The sequence below is a fragment of the Benincasa hispida genome, chromosome 10 (assembly GCF_009727055.1).
Source record: "Benincasa hispida cultivar B227 chromosome 10, ASM972705v1, whole genome shotgun sequence".
In the NCBI taxonomy this organism is placed as follows: Eukaryota; Viridiplantae; Streptophyta; class Magnoliopsida; order Cucurbitales; family Cucurbitaceae; genus Benincasa; species Benincasa hispida.
Window position 1 is genome coordinate 13,737,112 of NC_052358.1, and position 18,005 is coordinate 13,755,116.

Here is an 18,005-nt window from a genome sequence, read left to right on the forward strand (position 1 = left end):
TTATAATTGGGAGATTGGTGATTTTTTAGTAACTATAATCTTTGATTTATCATTAGAATTTTTTTTAATACTATGTTTATCATTGGAATTTAATTTCTACGATTCGATAAAATTCTCTTAAATAGTAGGAGCTATTATGAAAAAGTTTATCGAATGGTAAGGACCGCTAAATTTTAACTTTTAAACTTATAGGAATTAAATTTAACTTCTCTTTATTATAGGGACTAAAATTATAATTTAGGCCTATTTTATTAATACAAATGTCTGATTACTACTTTGGTTCTTATACCATAAATTTTATTCATTTTGGTTTCCACACTTTCAAAATGTTCATTTTAGTTATTGTACTTTTAACTCGTTGGGTTTTTTTTTTTATTAGAAATTCAGTTGTATCCTATCGAAAAATTTTAAAAAAAACAATATGCTCTAAGCATTATAAAAAAAGTCTATGTTTTTTATTTCAAATTTTACCAACTTAAGTATGTTAACTCTAGTTTTTTTTTTTTTTTTTTTTTTTTTTTTGTATTCTTTAGTTGATAGTGGAAAAAAAATTTGTGAGTAGTCAAAAGTTTTCAAAGAGTAATTATGTAATTAGGGTTGATGAGAGATTTCTGTGTGATTGTAATTAATTTTTACATAGTGAAAAATTTTTGGTCTATGGTTTTTTTTCCCAAAAGTTTGGAGTTTCAATTTTTATGTTATTTTCATATTTATTTTTTAAAAGTACACAAAATTTTAAAATAAGATGGAAAAAATGAGGGAAAAAAAATATTTGAAAAAACCATATATATTTGAACTTCGAAAAAACACGCACATTTAATCCACCTTGTGAGACATACAAAAGGGTAGGTTTTGCGGGGCCCACGGAATCGGATGAGCGGGCCCGGGCCCGGACCCACGCAATTCGACCAGGATCATTGTCTAGAGTTCAGTAGAGTGAAATTACCGTTCTGCCCTAATTGATTTGAATTTCTGTCTTTGTCGTTTTCCAGAAGCCAGGCCGACCAATGTCTGTTTGAAAAAAGAAAATTAAAAAAAAAAAAAAAAATCCGCAGTAAAAAGAAAAAAGAAAGAAAAAGGAAAAGAAGAAGAAGAAGAGAAAGATAATGTACTCTGCGATGTCGTTTTGCTTCTACTTCTTTTTGCAGTGTTCAAAAAATATTTACCGTCCTTTTATGGAGTTAAAAAAAAAAAGGGGCAGGCCACCACACAAATTTTAAGTTTGACGATCGTCGTGAAGTGGCGACAAACGGACGATTGAGATTATTCGACAGACAGAGATCGCTGTTTAACTGTTGACCCCCACCGCATTTATGAACTTTGCGATGCACCGCTTTATCCATATCTAATACGCGACGTTTTCCAGTGGGGAAAAAAATAAAATAAAAGATATGATGAGGTGGAATATGAATAAATGATGAATTGGCAAGGTATCTGAGTTGGCGTGTTTTGATTGGTGAAGAGGTTGAGTGATTGACAGTAGAGGAAAAGGGGGAAGTCCAAAGCGACTGACCGTCTTGTTGATTCCGTTTGAGAAAGTAGTAGTCGTCGTCGTGGTCATATTACGAGGTGATGATGACATAATCATCTTCTTACTCCCTCTTTGTTTTTCCTTTTTTTCACACCTCAAATACAAAGTTTCTAATTCCAATTTATTTATTTTAAAACTCAATTTAATATCCCAAATACTTCTTAAATTTTTATGAGTAAATCAATTTAAAATTGATAAATTATCTCAGTTTTTTATTTTTTATTTTTTAAAAACAGAGAAGTACGTACGTATAAATTAAAAAACAGCTCTAGTTTAATGAAGTTTTGTTAATTACTCTCTTTCTTCTCACAAATCTGTTTCGTGTATACTAATTCTTGCATTTTAAAAAAAGTCTTGTATGCATATAAAAATTATTAGTTAACATGAACCGATGTGTACGATTTTTTTAATTATATATATATATATATATATATATCGATCACAAGACACAAGTATAACATTTTCTCTCTATAGCTTTATATTACTTATATCTTTTCACTTTTTGCTCTTTATCCCTCCTTTCTCTCTCTATATATATTTTCCCTTCCCTTCTCTTAAAAAGGTGCTTAGGTGTAATCAAAGTTGTTTTGTGCAGTTCAATTCAAGTGTCCAATTACAAGTTGTTGTAGGTAAAACTTTTTTTTTGTAAAAAAATAATTTTATATAATTTTATAAAAGTTATGTATATGTGTAGTTGCACTTGAGTATTATACTTTCTAAAATGTATTTATCCAAATTTCTTCATCTTTTGTGAAGATTCTATTTGAAAAAAAAGTAAAGACACCTTATACTCCTTATAAGGTAAATAAGTTATTTTTTCCATACAAGATACTTAAATGAAAAACTGTATTAGGATTCTAAAATTACATTGTTAATTAGTTATGAGTTGAAACCTCAACTTTAATTAATATGGTATCAAAATTCATGACACTCATAAACGGTCATCTGGTCCAAAAAATTGAAATCCAAGTTTGAAAAAATGAACAAAAAAAGTTACTATAGATATAGATTGATGAATTGCCCATGCTAATACTAATTAGTTTGAGATAGAATTGCTTAGAAGAAACATAATCTATTTAGTTTTTATTGTTAGGCTGAAAAGAGTGAATGAGGAAAGATCCAAAAACTTAAAACGAGTAAATTTAATATTATATCAATATTTTTTTATGGAGTAATTTTATAAAAATAATATATTTGGCTTTTATAACGTCTGTTCTGTTGTATGTACGTAGGGGCTGAAATCTAGAGATGAATGCCCCTCCAAAGGAAACATAGCATGACACTCCTTCATCACTCCCTTTTTTCTTTTCCTCTAAAATTTATGACTTTTTAGCCCTTTCCTTTATATATATTTTTAAACTTTTATCATCATCCTTCCTCCTTGTCCCTCTCCCCCTCTTTTATCCATTGGATTTTTTTTTTGTCAACAAATCTTTCTATATATACACACACAAACTCCCAACCCATCCCCTCCAAATTCCACAAATAAAAAAAAAAAAAAAAATTATGTCCCCATCAGGTATTACTCCTTCAAGATGGTGTCCAACACCAGAACAAGTGATGATTTTGGAGGAAATTTATAGAAATGGGCTTAAAACTCCCAATGCCACTCAAATTCAGCATATTACTTCTCATCTTTCTTTCTATGGTAAAATCGAAGGCAAAAATGTGTTCTATTGGTTTCAAAATCACAAGGCTAGAGATCGCCAAAAGCTAAGAAGGAAGCTCTATAAACAGCTTCAACAACATCATTTTTTGATGAAACGTCACCGTTTTGATGAGCATACTCAGTTCTTTCACTACTTCCTTCCCCAGCATGTGCCGCAACTACTCCCGTTTCCATCTCCTTCTCATCAGGTACTTCCCTTTCCTATCTTATCCTGCATCCTAATTTCTTTCTTTTTCTTTTTTACTTTATCCAATATAAGCCTAATTATTGTAATTATACCTCATCTTTCTAAGGATTAATATTTTTTTTAATACAATAAATGTGAGTGGGAATGATTAGATTATACTTCCTATTTCTTTTACTCACACAAATTTTTTTAAAAAAAGTCATTTTTAAAAAATTATACACGTGATACAATCTCATTGAATATTGACCGAACTAGTTGATTTGTTCCATGTTACCAGTAGGGTGGAATAAAACTTCATTCCATAGACCATAATAAAGGGTAATACTGGAGTGAAGTCAAGTTGCACCCAATATTAAACAAATATTTATGTCTATATATATATATATATCTTTTTTTAAAATAAATTTTTCATTGAAATCTTGTGATTAAGTACGCAGCACCAAGTATTTTTCTAATACTAATATAAAATATAGTATAAATATGGGGTTTTTTTTTGGTTGGGTTTGAATTGTGCTATCTAAGGTAAAAATTCAAAATTTTGATGAGAATATATAAATATTTATTTATTGTATTTATTATGTGAATGCTATTTTTTTAGTTGGGTGTAGTGAATTAACGAGTTTTTGTTTAAGCAGAAGGAGGGTGAAGAGGAGCCGGCGACGGAGGTGGAGGGTGGTAGGACGACGTGGTTTGGTGGCGATGAGGGCACGACGGTGGCGGAAGAAGATGGAGAGACGACATGTCGTAATGGGACTTTAAGGACGTTGGAGCTGTTTCCGGTGAGAGCGAGTTGGATGAAGGAAGAAGAAGGCACGAGTGGAAACGGCGGATGGATGAATTAATGAAAAATAATAAATAAAATAAAAATTAAAGGGAAAAAATAGGGTAGGGCGTAGGCGTAGGGTAAGTAGTGAGTACGTAGGGTTTTAAAATTGGGTGTCATAATCAATATTGTAAAAATTATGGGAGAAAAAAAATCCGATTTGCCGTTTCACTTTTTCCATTTATTCACATTCTGCCCCCCGCCTTTTAACAAATTTCTGTATTTCTCTCTATGGTGTCTTTGTCATTTGTGTATGGTGTGGCCTTTTCTAAGGATTAAAATATAAATGCGCATAAATTGAAAATTTAATTTTATGAATATATGGATATTTTTATAAATCAAAGAATTTCTAAATTTTATTTAAATTAATAATAAAATTGTTTTTATTTCTAAGAGAGTTAAGGTATAAGTTTGATTTTGTATTTTCACCCATAAATTCCTCGAACAAAGGACCATCAAGGTTCCACTCAATTAATAAACTATCTATTACTTTTTGAGCAATCTCTTTAATCAAGTGAACGACTCTTCACTACTATACTTCTTTTAATCGATAAGTTCAAACACGAACCTCGATAATTGTGCATCGATGCACATTTTAAACAATCTTATGTTAATTTCAAATACAGTTGATCATTAGTACTTCTAAACCTAACAAAAGGCACTTTTTTAACTTTGGTTTAAAAAAACCATTCCACATAAAGTATACCTGTAATAAAATATATCATGTCAACCAAACTAACTAAACAACTTCATTGGGCAGTTAGAAAACCTTCAATATTTAGAAATTAATTAATAGCAAAAGAACCTTTTTTTTTCAGTCCGAACAAGAAAGATCCTCAACATAAATAAAAAAATATATATAAGAGCTGTGAAGAAGTGATTGAGTGAGATTTGAGAAAAGTGATAAATGAAGGGTGTAGAAAACAGCAACAGAGAGCTTAGCTAAGGCCTGTCTATGTCTATTGAAGTAGACTTAGAATCTTTCAGAGGGCTAAGCTTAAAGTCAATGTGTCTTTACAAATAAAAACATGCCTTCCATTTACAAATAATAACATGGCTTTACAAAAAGTAACTATTTTGGTCTCTTAAAACTGAAATTGAAGATGTTAGAATACTTTAAATATGATATCTAACGCTTCAAACAACCTAAGTTGCATTCGTATTTATCATATTTATATTGTTTGTAATTTTGACCCTACAGTTTAGAGAAACACGCTATATAAACTCTCTAACTTTAGAAGCGTCTCTGATTTATAATTTGAATTATCCTCTCCAATAATAAGCTGCTCTCTTCCTCTGTTCGTAGACGTAATTAACACACTGTCAATGAATTATATATATTTTTGTGTCGATTCTCTATTATTTACATTTTTCTACTAATGGTCACTTGGGAGAAGTTTAATTTAAAATATGATTCTCGTATTTACTTGTAGAAAATGATTGATTTTACGCGTACGGCCGCACAAGTCACTTAGAAAAAAGTTGTCTATATTCTATTTTATATACACACATACATGCATGCACACTTTTTATTATTAGTATTATTATTAATAAGTTGAAATTTGTTTTTATTGGGAGACATTGGATAATAATTTGATATATTTTTTTTTTTTTTTGGGTGAGAGAATTGAAGTTGCTAAATGTTTTCCTTGTGGAAGTGAAATTTTGTAGAACCATGGCTATATTTTCTGCAAATATTAGGTAATATGTTAAAAGAAGGTGGGCCACAGTAAAATACACCTGCAAAGCATCAAAGTAAAAAATTATATGTTATTTTGAATAATAATAAAATGAAGTTAATTTAATTTAATTTTATTTGAGTTTAGATTAGGTATTATTTTAATTAATTCTCACCTATGTTACAATTTTCGTGTTTAGTTTTCAAATCTGAGAAAACCTTTTCCCAGTCCGGTTTGCCATAGCGAGCCCTTATCTGTCACAAATAGTAATGAGTTTTAACTCAAATTAAAATGGTTAAATCCCAAGTTTAATTCTTAAATTCCTTCATTTAATAATAATTAATTTTTTTATTCCTATTACTTTGGAAAATTAATTATATTTATAATTACTTTTTCTAGTTATACTATTCTGACTAATTTAGGCATCGTTTGGTAACCATTTGATTTTTTGTTTTTATTTTTCTAAAATTAAGTCTATTTCATCCATATTTCTTACAACGATTTGCATCTTTAAGTATAATATTTGTATTTTTAGCCAAATTTCAAAAACAAAAACTAAAATTTGGCTTGATTTTTTAAACCATTTGGTAAAAAATAAATAATAAAAGAAGTTAATTAGAGGTGGAAATAGTGTCTATAGACTTAATTTTTAAAAACAAAAAACAAAAAACTAAATGGTTTCCAAAGGGGTACGTAGTTTTTAAAAGTCTTGTTTTTGTTTTTGGAAATTGGCTAATAATTCAAATATTTACCTAGAAAATTTAAAAACTATAAGTAAGAAATTATAAGAAAATAAACATAATTTTCAAAAATAAAAAACCAAATATTTACTAAACATGATAGTAATTTTTAGAAACTTAATTTGTTTTTTAAATTTGGCTTGTAATACAAATGTAATTTTAAGTAGGATGAAAAGTGTGCAAAATACTAGTAATAGTAAAATAAACAAGAACTAAGCATAATTTAAAAAGAAAAGGAAAAAGAAAAATTTTAAACAAAACGGTTATGACTTAATTTGTGTCAAATAAGTAACCAACTTCAAAAAGTGTAAGTTATAACTCTCTAAACTTTAAATTTTGTGTTTAATAAATCTTCCAACTTTCAATTTTTAAATTACATTTCTCAGAATTCACTAATTATAAATACATAATTCAATCTTAGATACGTTTGACTTTAAAAATACATTCAATATGAAAAAGAAAAAAAAACATGTTAACACAAAGTTGATAGTCTCAAGACCAATATTCAATGTTTTGCATGTTTAAGAATTTCTATTAAACATAAAATTGAAATTTCACGATGCATTATACATATTTTAAATTTTAGAAACCTATATTATGATACAAACATGACTAATAATCTTTATTTTTTATTTATTAAAAAGAAGAAAGAAAAGTTTGCAGTTGAAAATTACCCGGCTTCCAGAGATGATATCAGTTTCACTTTGTATATTTTGCAAAATGGTAAGGAAGATGGATCTTGCATCTCCTTCCTTTTGTATGCAACTTAAATGGTTGTGCATTTCAATCACTTTCTCTTTCTGAAAATGGTTAATATATATATATATATATATATATATCAGTTAAAATAGAAAATATAAAAATTCAGTGACATTTTTTTTTTCTTTTTTCTTCTTGGTTTGTTTATAGTGTGTTTGTGGAAAAGTTGTGTTAAAAAAAATAAAACAAAATCATCTCTTTTTATGTTAACAAAACTATCTTTGAAAAAATTAATAATTATTTTAGATTCTTTGTAAGCTATTCCAAACACCCTATTAATTAGGGTGTGTTTGGTTCAAGGAATTGGAAAGTAGGAGTAAGGATGCAAGATTTTGTGAACTCTACTCCTTGTTTGGCCTAAGGAGTTGGTAGATCCCACTATTAAAAACATCAATTTTATATCTTATCAATTTCTTAGTCTGTGGGTCTTAGGAGTTCACAACTCCGTAGATTTCATAACTTCTTACTCCTCACTATTCCACTCCTTATCCCAAACACCCTCTTAATGATGATCTCCAACGTACTCTATTATCGTATTCTGCCACGTCATTCATGACCCCTTTAAACCATTCAAATGATTCTTGTGTTTTTGTCACCCAATAGAAATATGCTTTCTTTGGGACCTTTGGAGCAGGGTTGGTATGTGGTGAATTCTTTCCTGCCTGCAAGATAAGTTTGAAATGACGTTCGAACCCAATATATATAAAACTTGTTAAAGCATATGAAAAAACTTCTCTAAAAAATGCTTTTATTGTTAATAGTAGGATCTGTTTCTGCCTACATTTTGAGGGGCATTTGTTTTGATGTGGTATAATACATCTTTCAAAATGCTGATCATTGGAGTAGCCCCAACTCCAAAGCCTATGAGCAAGAGAATGTCATACTTCTTGTAATTTTGTGATGGGGCTCCATATGGTCCTTTGATCAAAATTTGAGGATATTTATCACTGCAAATACAAAACCAGCCAATTTCATTACATTAAGCATTTATGGAATTTCGTTTCTCTTAGAACACACACATAGTTTTCTTTTTACTCACCTTGATCCCCAGACATTTTTGCTTACTTGTCTAATTATTCCACCTCTTTTTGTTTTCTCTTCATCTTCACATGCCTGCATTATTTCCACTGAATTTAGTGTGTACAAATGGATAGTAACCCAAAGGAGGAGATAAAAACATAAGACAGAGAACTTGTATTAAGAAAGTACAAAAAATAAACACTTTTAAGAGAAGACCCTTTAATCATTCTCTCAAAATCTCATTTACTTTTCTCATTTTTTGGTAGCTTTGTTCACGTGCCTCGTATGTCAATATAAAATATCCTTAACATTGTCATGGACAATAAATTTGTACCTATCTCCATAATGATATAATATTATCTCACTTTACTATCATGACTTTACTTTTGGTTTCATTCAAAAAAATCTTATCTTATCAAAAATAGTTGTCTTCACTTATTTACCATAAATATTCTAAAACTTCACTCGTATTCAAACAATCTTCCCCTCGAATGCAGGACTAGAAAAGTCTCTCCTCAAATAGTCATCCATATATGTTTACTTTTGAGCAAACATTTTTAACCAAGCCAGCTCCTCTTCACCAAAGCTCATTCCTATATGATTAGCTCCATCATGGATTACAGTGATTATGTCATCAAGGCACATCAACACGACTAAGTGTAAAGGGCATGGTTCTGATACCACTTGTCACAGACAATATACAAGTCTTTGTCTATACAATGGAATGATATTATTCACTCTGGTCATAAGCATTCATGATTTTGTTTTTTGTTTCACCCAAAATGTATCATATCATGGGAGATCGTTGTCCTTACTCATATACCATGAATCTTCCTCTTATCTAGCTAACGTGGAACTTAAAAAATACATACATTTAATATATCAGCAACTCCAAGATATTGCAAGAGAGTAAGTAATGTAGGATACATATTGCCTCCAAGAACCTTGTAGAAGAATTAGTGTTATACTGTCTATACCTCCAACTGGATAAAGCATTATATCCTCTTTTAACACACGCTAAGTCCGAATTTGGAATGTAATTGTTAACAAAGAAGAAATAAATGTAAATGTACCTTTTCAAATCTATTCACGAGCTCTTCTGTCCAATCTCCTGCTTTACGTATATGAAGACTTAAATAGTCATCTCCAGGGGCAGAAGTGATAGAAAACGGATGCCTGCACAGTATCATCCAGTGAAAAAAAAACATCCCAATTATTCAACTCAATCAAATTAAACTTCCAACTTATATTAGTACCATTCAAATTTTGATATATCCTTGCACTTCACATACACATAACTTCCACTTTCGTACTTGAATCCTTCAGGTTTTGTGAAATATAGTGCTACTAGAGCATTTCTACTATATACTACTGCCTGCACAATCCGAGAAAACACAAACGCAGGAAAAAAAAAGTCATATTTTTTAGGATCTTACATTGAAATGATACACAGGTTACTCTTCTCGTAGTCCATTGATTTTAAGATAGAGCCTCATATTATCTAATAGTTTCCAATGAACTTCTAAGAGAAGATTGTCTTCATACTTTTTTTACTTTGACTTCATGTTTTCGTTCGTTGCATATTGTATCAAGTCGCTCACTTGCATATAGAAGTATTGGAAATGCAATATACATCCACGTCTGCATACAAAGAGATTATAAAGTTTTGAGATTTATTAGATACTTTTTAATATTGAGAGACTTGGTTTAACACTTACGTGAAAGTATAGGAAATAAATGTGTAATTTAACAATTGTAATATTGAGCTCTTAAACAAGCCAAATTTAGAGTGATTTATATTATTTAGAACTTCGTCATTTAACCAACATATATGTCCATTTTAAATTTGTCAAAGTGTGCTTAACTCTATGGTACTTGACATATATTTCTTCTTTTGAGATCACTAAACTAAAAGAAATAAGATTTAATGAAGATATAATAAGTTTAGATTAAGAGGACGAGGGAGTGATATACATACCGTTCTGTTCAACCAGTCCCAAGCTAGGGATTTGAAGTAGCCATGAAGAATCAGTAAGACATAGACCAGAAAAAGCAAATGATGTGCATACCAAAAGGCATTGAAACCTATCAAATGGTGAAAGGATTTCTGTAAATCCTTCTTACTCTTCCTAAGTGAAGGAATTGCCAGTGTGAAGGAGTAGGTCATTATAATGACCATGAGGATTCCAGTAACACCAGGAACACTTAAAACCAAATCAAAATAACTTCCTTGCTTGGACTCAAAACTTGGCCCAAGAATTTCCTTGAGTTTGTAGCTTAGGCATGTGGACAATATTGGAAACCCACATCCTAAATGCATAATCATATGAATAAAAGTGGCCAATGAAATGGCTAATCCAACCACCATGTGAAAGAAAATATGATCATCAAAAGGGAATATTGAGCTGAGAAATGTGGATCTAAGTTTGGTTAAAGTGCCTCTGCAAACAAGAAGCAGAATCAGACCCATATTGAATTTCAGAGTCTCAGCTGATCCCTTTGCAGTACCAATGCAGTAACCCATCAGTTCAAATGCCTGTTTCTCCTTGTATTCCATGAATTTCCAAATAAACAGACCCAAATTTATGGCTAACCACAGTGTCAAAACCCAGATTTTGTTCCTGTTCTCTTTGATAATTTCTATTGTTTCTCTCACAAAAGTGCTGGCTGATGCATCTTGCCTCCGCAACATTTTGGCTTCTTCAGAATTCCACAGTTCTTTGACTAAAAGTTCCAAGTGCTCAATCTGTTGAAGGCATCAATTCTTTCGGATCAATTTATAAGTGAAAAATAAAAGTGTAGGCAATTGCAAAAACTATTCTTTAGTTGTAATTACACCTCAAATAATCAATTATAAAGATTAGCCTTCAAACTTCTACTAGTGTTAAAATTGAACTCTCAAATAAAAAAAATAGATAGGTTAAAACTTCAGAAACTAAAATGAAACAAATCTAAGAGTTTAGAAACAGTGAAACAAAAATGAAAGTTAACCGTTATTATTTCATTATTATTTTTACTATTTTCATTATAGTACCTCAATAAACCCATTGCCGTCTGGATCCAGCTCTTTTACGATCAGAGATGCGTAGTATTCAATTTGGTTTTCAATATTTTTCAAATTGTTTGCAGAAGCAGTCCACTTCAGTACGGTCTTCACCTCTTCCTTTGAGATCTTATTGTCATCATTCTTGTCACACCTTAAAACAAATTTGTTTTCGAGGACTTAAAATCTTCTCTAAATCCAAAAGCTAACATTTTTTTCTCATTTGGACTCAAATAAGTGTTTATCAAAAGAAATAGAAGAAGAAGGGAGTGACTTTGAAAGGATTAAAATCATTTTTATTATATTAAAAAATATCCCAAAACATGTTCTTAGTTATTCAAAATCAATTTTAGTTATATGAAAATAACGTTAAACCCGATCCTCCCTTTACCAAATCAATGTGGAACTTTTTTGCACCTAACAATCCTCCCCTCAAACAAAGTAGCACCTTAAATCCCCCCATCCGTCCACTCTCAACTGCCTACAATGACCGTTCTTATCAATGTCTAGAGCAAAATCAAATAGAGCCTCTGATCATTTTTGTGTTTGGTGTAGACCACCAGTCGCATCCTTAATCTCCTCCCCTTGAGAAAAGATATACTCTTACTAGTCTATCTGATATGATAAATCTATTCTCCATCCAAACCCACCTAATTTGAGAGAGCACTTGTTTGCCACATCTTAAACACTTTTTGTCTGATTTGAGAATTCATCCACAAGACTTACTACTTTTGTTTGAAATCGCTGAGGGTCTCATTCACCACTAGTTTTAGACCATGGCTTTGATATACTAATTGACCAGGGCAACAAAACTTCCACCCATCTCTACAATGGTTAGGGAAACGGAACTTCTATCTCATTTATGTATCATGGATCTCTAATTTTCCTAACCAATGTAAGACATAGTTTGCAACTAACAATCTTAGACATAGTAAAATTAATTTCAACCATTTTAAAATTCCTACTAAATTACATACCCCAAATGAAATTCCAAACACTTTAACACTCAAAAGTTTAATTGGATAGGAGTTGGAGATTAATTTCCAAATTACATCCCTGCCTTCAATTGGCAAGGATAGAGGAGGGAATGAGGAGTAATTAATTTCTCAAGATGGGATGGGGAATGCCCTCACAGCCCTGCCCCACCTCGCTACCAATCCTATCTTAAATATAGCAAAAAATATTTTAACTATTTTAAAATCACTCTCAAATTACAAATTTTCATACTATAATGACATTCAAAATATTATGGCCGATTTGGGGAGAATTCAAGAAAGATTTACATAAGAGAAAGCTTACAAGTCCAAGAAAATCTGAAGCCTGGTGTCCTGATCATCTTTTCTCAATTCTTCCCAAAACTCTTTCAATTGTTGCAGAGTAATTCCTTCCTCATGGTAAATCCTTTTTCTCTTTGACAATACATCAAACAATTCATCGGCAAAAAATTTGGAGTTCTCATCCAGGCCTAAAGAACAGAGACAACAAACAGAAAATTCTACAATATTGGTAAATAAATGGAGATTAATCAAAGAAAGAAATAAAGAATTTCATTTTTCACCAATGCAGGCTCCAAATTTGTCCTTAAAAAGTTTTCCATTGCCCGCTTGCTTGTGAAATTGCTTCTCAACTTCCTTCCATGATTTGGCAATGGAACCATTCAGAAAGCTCAAAATGTTAAAGTGTTTATGCTCTGTTTTATTCCCAACAATGGGTGGAGAAGGCTGTGCTACTGGATTTTCTTTCGCCATTTTGATATCAGGGCTTCAGTTTCAAAGTGTTGGAAGATGATGATGAATTGAAGCGTTAAATGTGAGCTTAAATCATAATAATTGTTATACCAAACTTGGATTGTTTTCTAGGAATATTGCTTACTTGCTTAGTTCTTGATTGATGAAATTATTAAAGGACAGCAAAATTTTAAGAGAAGAATGTATTCTTTTGGTTGTGAGCATTGTAACTTTTAGTTGTATGGGTAGCAGTTGCAACTAAGCAAAGCAACATTCCCCTTTGTATTCGATAAACACATTCTATCTCCATTCTTGTCGGTTTTTTGTTTGGGTTGTTGATTTTAAGAAACGAAGTAAAAGTAAAACAAAAATTGATATGGGATTTTGGTAACGAGATTAATGAGAGATAGTGTCAAAGAAATTATGTAAGAATTTTAATGGAAAAATAATGTTAGGAATTTGTGTAGATTAACCTAATTCTATCATAGACTTGATTGATTTCATGTAACTCATTTGTTCCATAGTCCATTAAAGCTAAGCCCTAATTAGCCAATTAACCTAAATTGGTCAATTAACCCTAATTTAGATCATAGATATTTCCTAAAGACATTCAACATCTCATTCCTAAATTGCATACACTTCTTGAGTTTTCTCAATATGACATTCTTACTACTATAGAGTCAATTCAAGATTGATTTATTTGAATTTTTCATTAGAGAGATTAATGGTACTTAAGAGTTAAACGTAACTATAGGGGTAAAATGGTATTTTTGACCGAGATGTACTTTGTGCAATTTATGAAGGGTCAATGCACTTTTGATTGGTTATTTCCAACGGATAGAATTATATCTATAGTGCGAAGAGTGCAACTTTTGATCTATAATGGAGTAATCAGTTGTTAATGAAGGTTGATTAATTTGATTAAAGAGTTTAATGAATTAATCAAGTATTATTGGAGCCATAATCTATAGATTCATAAGGTCTCTTTGTTAGCTTCAATCTATAGGTTCATAAGACCTAATTTTTATGCGCGAACTTTTCGGCAGGTGAAAACGCGAAAATGGACCCAGGGGTTAAGAACGATGAAAAACAGTCGTGCGTAAGACGGTTTTGCAAACGGAGCTCATTTGGTACCCCAAATGGCAACCGACCCCCATGGGACCGCCCTGGGCCCAATTTTTGTACACAAACTTTCCAGCGGGTGAAAACGCGAAAACGGACCCAAAGGTTAAGAACGATGAAAAAAAGCCGTGGCGCTAAATGGTTTGCGAACGGAGCTCATTGGTGCCTACTGAGGCCCAATTTTTGTGCGCGAACTTTCCAGCAGGAAAAACGCGAAAACGGATCCAGGGTTTGAGAACAATGAAAAAAAGCTGTGCGCCAGAACGGTTTTTGCGAATCGGAGCTCATTTGGTACCTCAAATGGCTATCAGGCCCGGCGGGGCTGCCGGCCAATTTTGTGCGCGAACTTCTAGCGATGAAAATTCGAACACGGACCCAAGGGTTAAGAACGATGAAAAAAAGCTGGGCGCCAGACAGATTTTGCGAATGGAGCTCATTTGGTGCCCCAAATGGCTATCAGGCCCAGCAGGGCTACCCCGGGGCCCAATTTTTGTGAGCGAACTTTCCGGCGGGCGAAAATGTGAAAATGGACCCAAGGGTTAAGAACGATGAAAAATAGTCTGCGCTAGACAGTTTTGCGAACGGAGCTCATTTGGTGCCCATAAATAACTATCAGGCCCTACGGAGCTACCCCGAGGTCCAATTTTTGTGCGCGAACTTTCTGGCGAGCAAAAACGTGGAAACGGACCCAGAGGTTAAGAAAGATGAAAAAAACCGTGTGCCAGACATTTTGCGAACGAAGCCACATTTGGTGCACCAAATGGCTATCAGGCAGCTTGTGGGGCTGCCCCGGGATCTAATTTTGTGCGCAGAACTTTCTGGCGTGCGAAAATGCAAAAAGACCCAATGTTAAGAACAATGAAAAAAGTCGTGCTCCAACGGTTTTACGAACGTAGCTCATTTGGTGCCTCAAATGGCTATCGGGCCCCGGCCCCAGGGCTCAATTTTTGTATGCGAACTTTCTGACGGTTGAAAACGTAAAAATGGAGTCAGGGGTTAAAAAAGAGATGAAAAAAAGCAGTGTGCCAGACGGTTTTGCGAACGGAGCAAATTTGGTGCCCTAAATGGTTATTGGGCCCAGTGGGGCTGCCTGAGGGCCCAATCTCGTTGGCGCGAACTTTTCGGGCGGGTAAAAAATGCGAAAACGGCACCCAGGGGTAAGAATGACAAAAAAAGTCGTGCGCCAGACTATTTACGAACGAAGCTCATTTGGTGCCACAAATGGCTATCGGGCCCGGACAGGGATGCCCCGTGGCCTAAATTGCGCGAAACTTTCGACGGATGAAAACGAACCCAGGGGTTAAGAACGATGAAAAAAAGTCGTGCCCTAGACGGTTTTGCGAACAACAGCTCATTTGGGGCTCTAAATGGCTATCGGGCCTGGCGAGGCTACCCGAGGCCCATTTTTTTGTGAAGAACTTCTGCGGGCAAAAACGCAAAAGTGGACCCAAGGGTTAAGAATGATGAAAAAAAAAGCCGTGCGCCAGACAGTTTTGTAATGGAGATCATTTGGTTCCCCAAATGGCTATCGGACCCGGTGGGACTGCCCTAAGGCCCAATTTTGTGCGCAAACTTTCCGGCAGCGAAAAACGTGAAAATGTCTCAAGGGGTTAAAGAGATGAAAAAAAAATCGTCCACGCAGATGGTTTTTATGAACGGAGCTCATTGGTGTCCCAAATGCTATTGGGCTCGAGGGGCTGCTTAGGGCCCTAATTTTTGTGCGCGACTTTCCGGCGAGCGAAAATGCGAAAGCAGACCCAGGGTTAAGAACGATGAAAGAAATCGTGCACCACACGGTTTTGCGTACGGAAATCATTTGATGTCCCAAATGGCTATCGAGCCCGGTGGAGCTACCCTGAGCCCAAATTTTTGTAGCGAAACTTTCCAGTTGGTGAAAACGCGAAAAGCGGACCCAGGGTTAAGAACGATGACAAAAAGCTGTACGCCAACAGTTTTGGGAAATGAAGGCTCATTTGGTGCCCAAATGGCTATCGGCCTGACGGGGCTGCCTCGGGGCCCAATTTGTTGTAAACTTTCCAGCGGCAAACGCGAAAACAGACCCAAGAGTTAAAAACGATGAAAAAAAGTCGTGTGCTAGACGGTTTTGCGAACATAGCTAAATTGGTGCCGCCAAATGGCCTATCAGGCCCAGCGGGGCTGCCCCGTGGCCCAATTTTTGTGTGAAAACTTTTCGGCGGGCGAAAATCGAAAAAGGACCAGGGTTAAGAACGATGAAAAAAAGCCGTGCGCTAGACGGTTTTTGCAAACGGAGCTCATTTGTGCCCAAAGGCTATCAGCCCTACGGGGCTGCCTCGGGCCAATTTTTGTGCGCAAACTTTCGGCGGTGCGAAAACGCCGAAAACGGACCAGGGTTAAGAACGATGAAAAAGTCGTGCGCTAGACGGTTTTGCGGATGGAGCTCATTTGGTTGCCTCAAATGGCTATTGTTGGATTGATGTCCTCATTCTCTCGAAGTCTCGTTGTTTTAAAATACACATTGTTTTATGAATAAAAATATGTGTTATTTAATTCTAGCATTTACTTCATATCCAATAAAACAAAGCTTCTTGGTTATTCTTAATATGAACTGAAGCATATATATGTGATATACAAGTTGATCATACCTTAAGTGATAACCTAAATAGGTCTGTAGTATAAGGATTAAGGTGGGATACCTGATTCTGGTGACACTACGGATACGACCCACTTTATAGAGATTCACAAGTGTTGTAAACTATTACAGATAGTAGATCTTGACCATTCATATGGAGACGTGCGAGCGGGGTGTCCTACACAAAGAGTTTATAAGACCAGGACCACGAGATACTAGACTCTGTAATATACGCCGTTGATAACTAGAGACTTACATCTCACCTAAACGACCTTAGGTGACACGACCTCAATCTTGAGTGTTTTGAATCTTGCCTTTGAGGGCAGTCCTTTGATTAGTATGGGTGAGAGTGGCCAGATTGCCAACTCAACATGCCTACCTTTTTGGGGACTTGTCTGATCTGGGAGCTGGGAACTCAATCCACAAGATGAAATTCACTCATTTTCCGAAGTAGGGATAAGTAGAGAGATTGCTCCCTTAAGGGATGATTCTGGGGCTTGAACATAGTGGCCACAACTTCTCTTTGGAAGAGAAGACTTAGTCATAGTAGACTATGACTTATGTTCATTAGAGGGATCGGTGGTACTTAAGGAGACAGATGTAACTATAGGGGCATAACTGTTATTGGCCCAGCTGTATTTACGAGAAATCTGTGAAGGGTTGTCGCACTACTGATTGGTTAAGATGGACACATAATATATCTGTGGTAAGGAGAGTTAGTTCTCGGTCTTTAGTGGAGTGCCTGGTAGTTAACAGATGGTGGATCTCGTGACTAAAAAGTTTATTCAATTATTCACGTACCGTTGGAGCTTTGAGCTACAGGTCCATGTGGTCCACTTGGTAGCTCAATGGATTCAGTTGAGGATCAGTTCTTGGTGTTGATTTGAAATGTTCAAATTGACAAGAGGTATTTTGATTATATATGATATAATCGGGATGATGTATGAGATACATCTAGTGGAGGATTGATGTAAATGAGATTTACATTAAATACCATGGAATAGAAAAAGAATTATGGTTTATATGTTTCATGAGATGAAATATTAAAATTATAGGTTATAAATATAGTAAGATAAGTTGGTTATCATTTATAT

At 33.9% G+C, this 18,005-nt stretch overlaps 2 protein-coding genes across 2 annotated transcripts; one reads left to right on the forward strand and one right to left on the reverse strand.

The window, feature by feature from the left end:
* The first annotated feature begins 2,801 nt into the window (after nucleotides 1-2,801).
* LOC120089363 (WUSCHEL-related homeobox 3-like) lies at nucleotides 2,802-4,495 on the forward strand. The gene is made up of 2 exons (XM_039046803.1): nucleotides 2,802-3,388; nucleotides 4,023-4,495. Exons 1-2 carry the CDS (start codon nucleotides 3,038-3,040, stop codon nucleotides 4,227-4,229), a joined length of 558 nt encoding a protein of 185 aa, XP_038902731.1. The 5' UTR covers nucleotides 2,802-3,037; the 3' UTR covers nucleotides 4,230-4,495.
* A 1,186-nt stretch (nucleotides 4,496-5,681) lies between these two features.
* On the reverse strand, nucleotides 5,682-13,280 carry LOC120088775 (putative respiratory burst oxidase homolog protein H). Its single transcript, XM_039046212.1, has 13 exons — nucleotides 13,010-13,280; nucleotides 12,751-12,916; nucleotides 11,443-11,605; nucleotides 10,387-11,154; nucleotides 9,954-10,049; nucleotides 9,665-9,783; nucleotides 9,482-9,584; nucleotides 8,428-8,501; nucleotides 8,170-8,335; nucleotides 7,913-8,050; nucleotides 7,304-7,429; nucleotides 6,065-6,143; nucleotides 5,682-5,950 (listed from the first exon to the last, which is right to left on the reverse strand). Exons 1-13 carry the CDS (start codon nucleotides 13,197-13,199, stop codon nucleotides 5,847-5,849), a joined length of 2,292 nt encoding a protein of 763 aa, XP_038902140.1. The 5' UTR covers nucleotides 13,200-13,280; the 3' UTR covers nucleotides 5,682-5,846.
* Nucleotides 13,281-18,005: the final 4,725 nt, after the last annotated feature.

Coding starts and splice junctions, on each gene's coding strand:
- LOC120089363 (XM_039046803.1), top strand. CDS start 3,038: ATGTCCCCATCAGGTATTACTCCTTCAAGATGGTGTCCAACACCAGAA. Junction 3,389..4,022: donor TTCCATCTCCTTCTCATCAG/GTACTTCCCTTT, acceptor TTGTTTAAGCAG/AAGGAGGGTGAAGAGGAGCC.
- LOC120088775 (XM_039046212.1), bottom strand. CDS start 13,199: ATGGCGAAAGAAAATCCAGTAGCACAGCCTTCTCCACCCATTGTTGGG. Junction 7,430..7,912: donor TGGCAGAATACGATAATAGA/GTACGTTGGAGA, acceptor AACCATTTTCAG/AAAGAGAAAGTGATTGAAAT. Junction 5,951..6,064: donor ACACGAAAATTGTAACATAG/GTGAGAATTAAT, acceptor GATGCTTTGCAG/GTGTATTTTACTGTGGCCCA.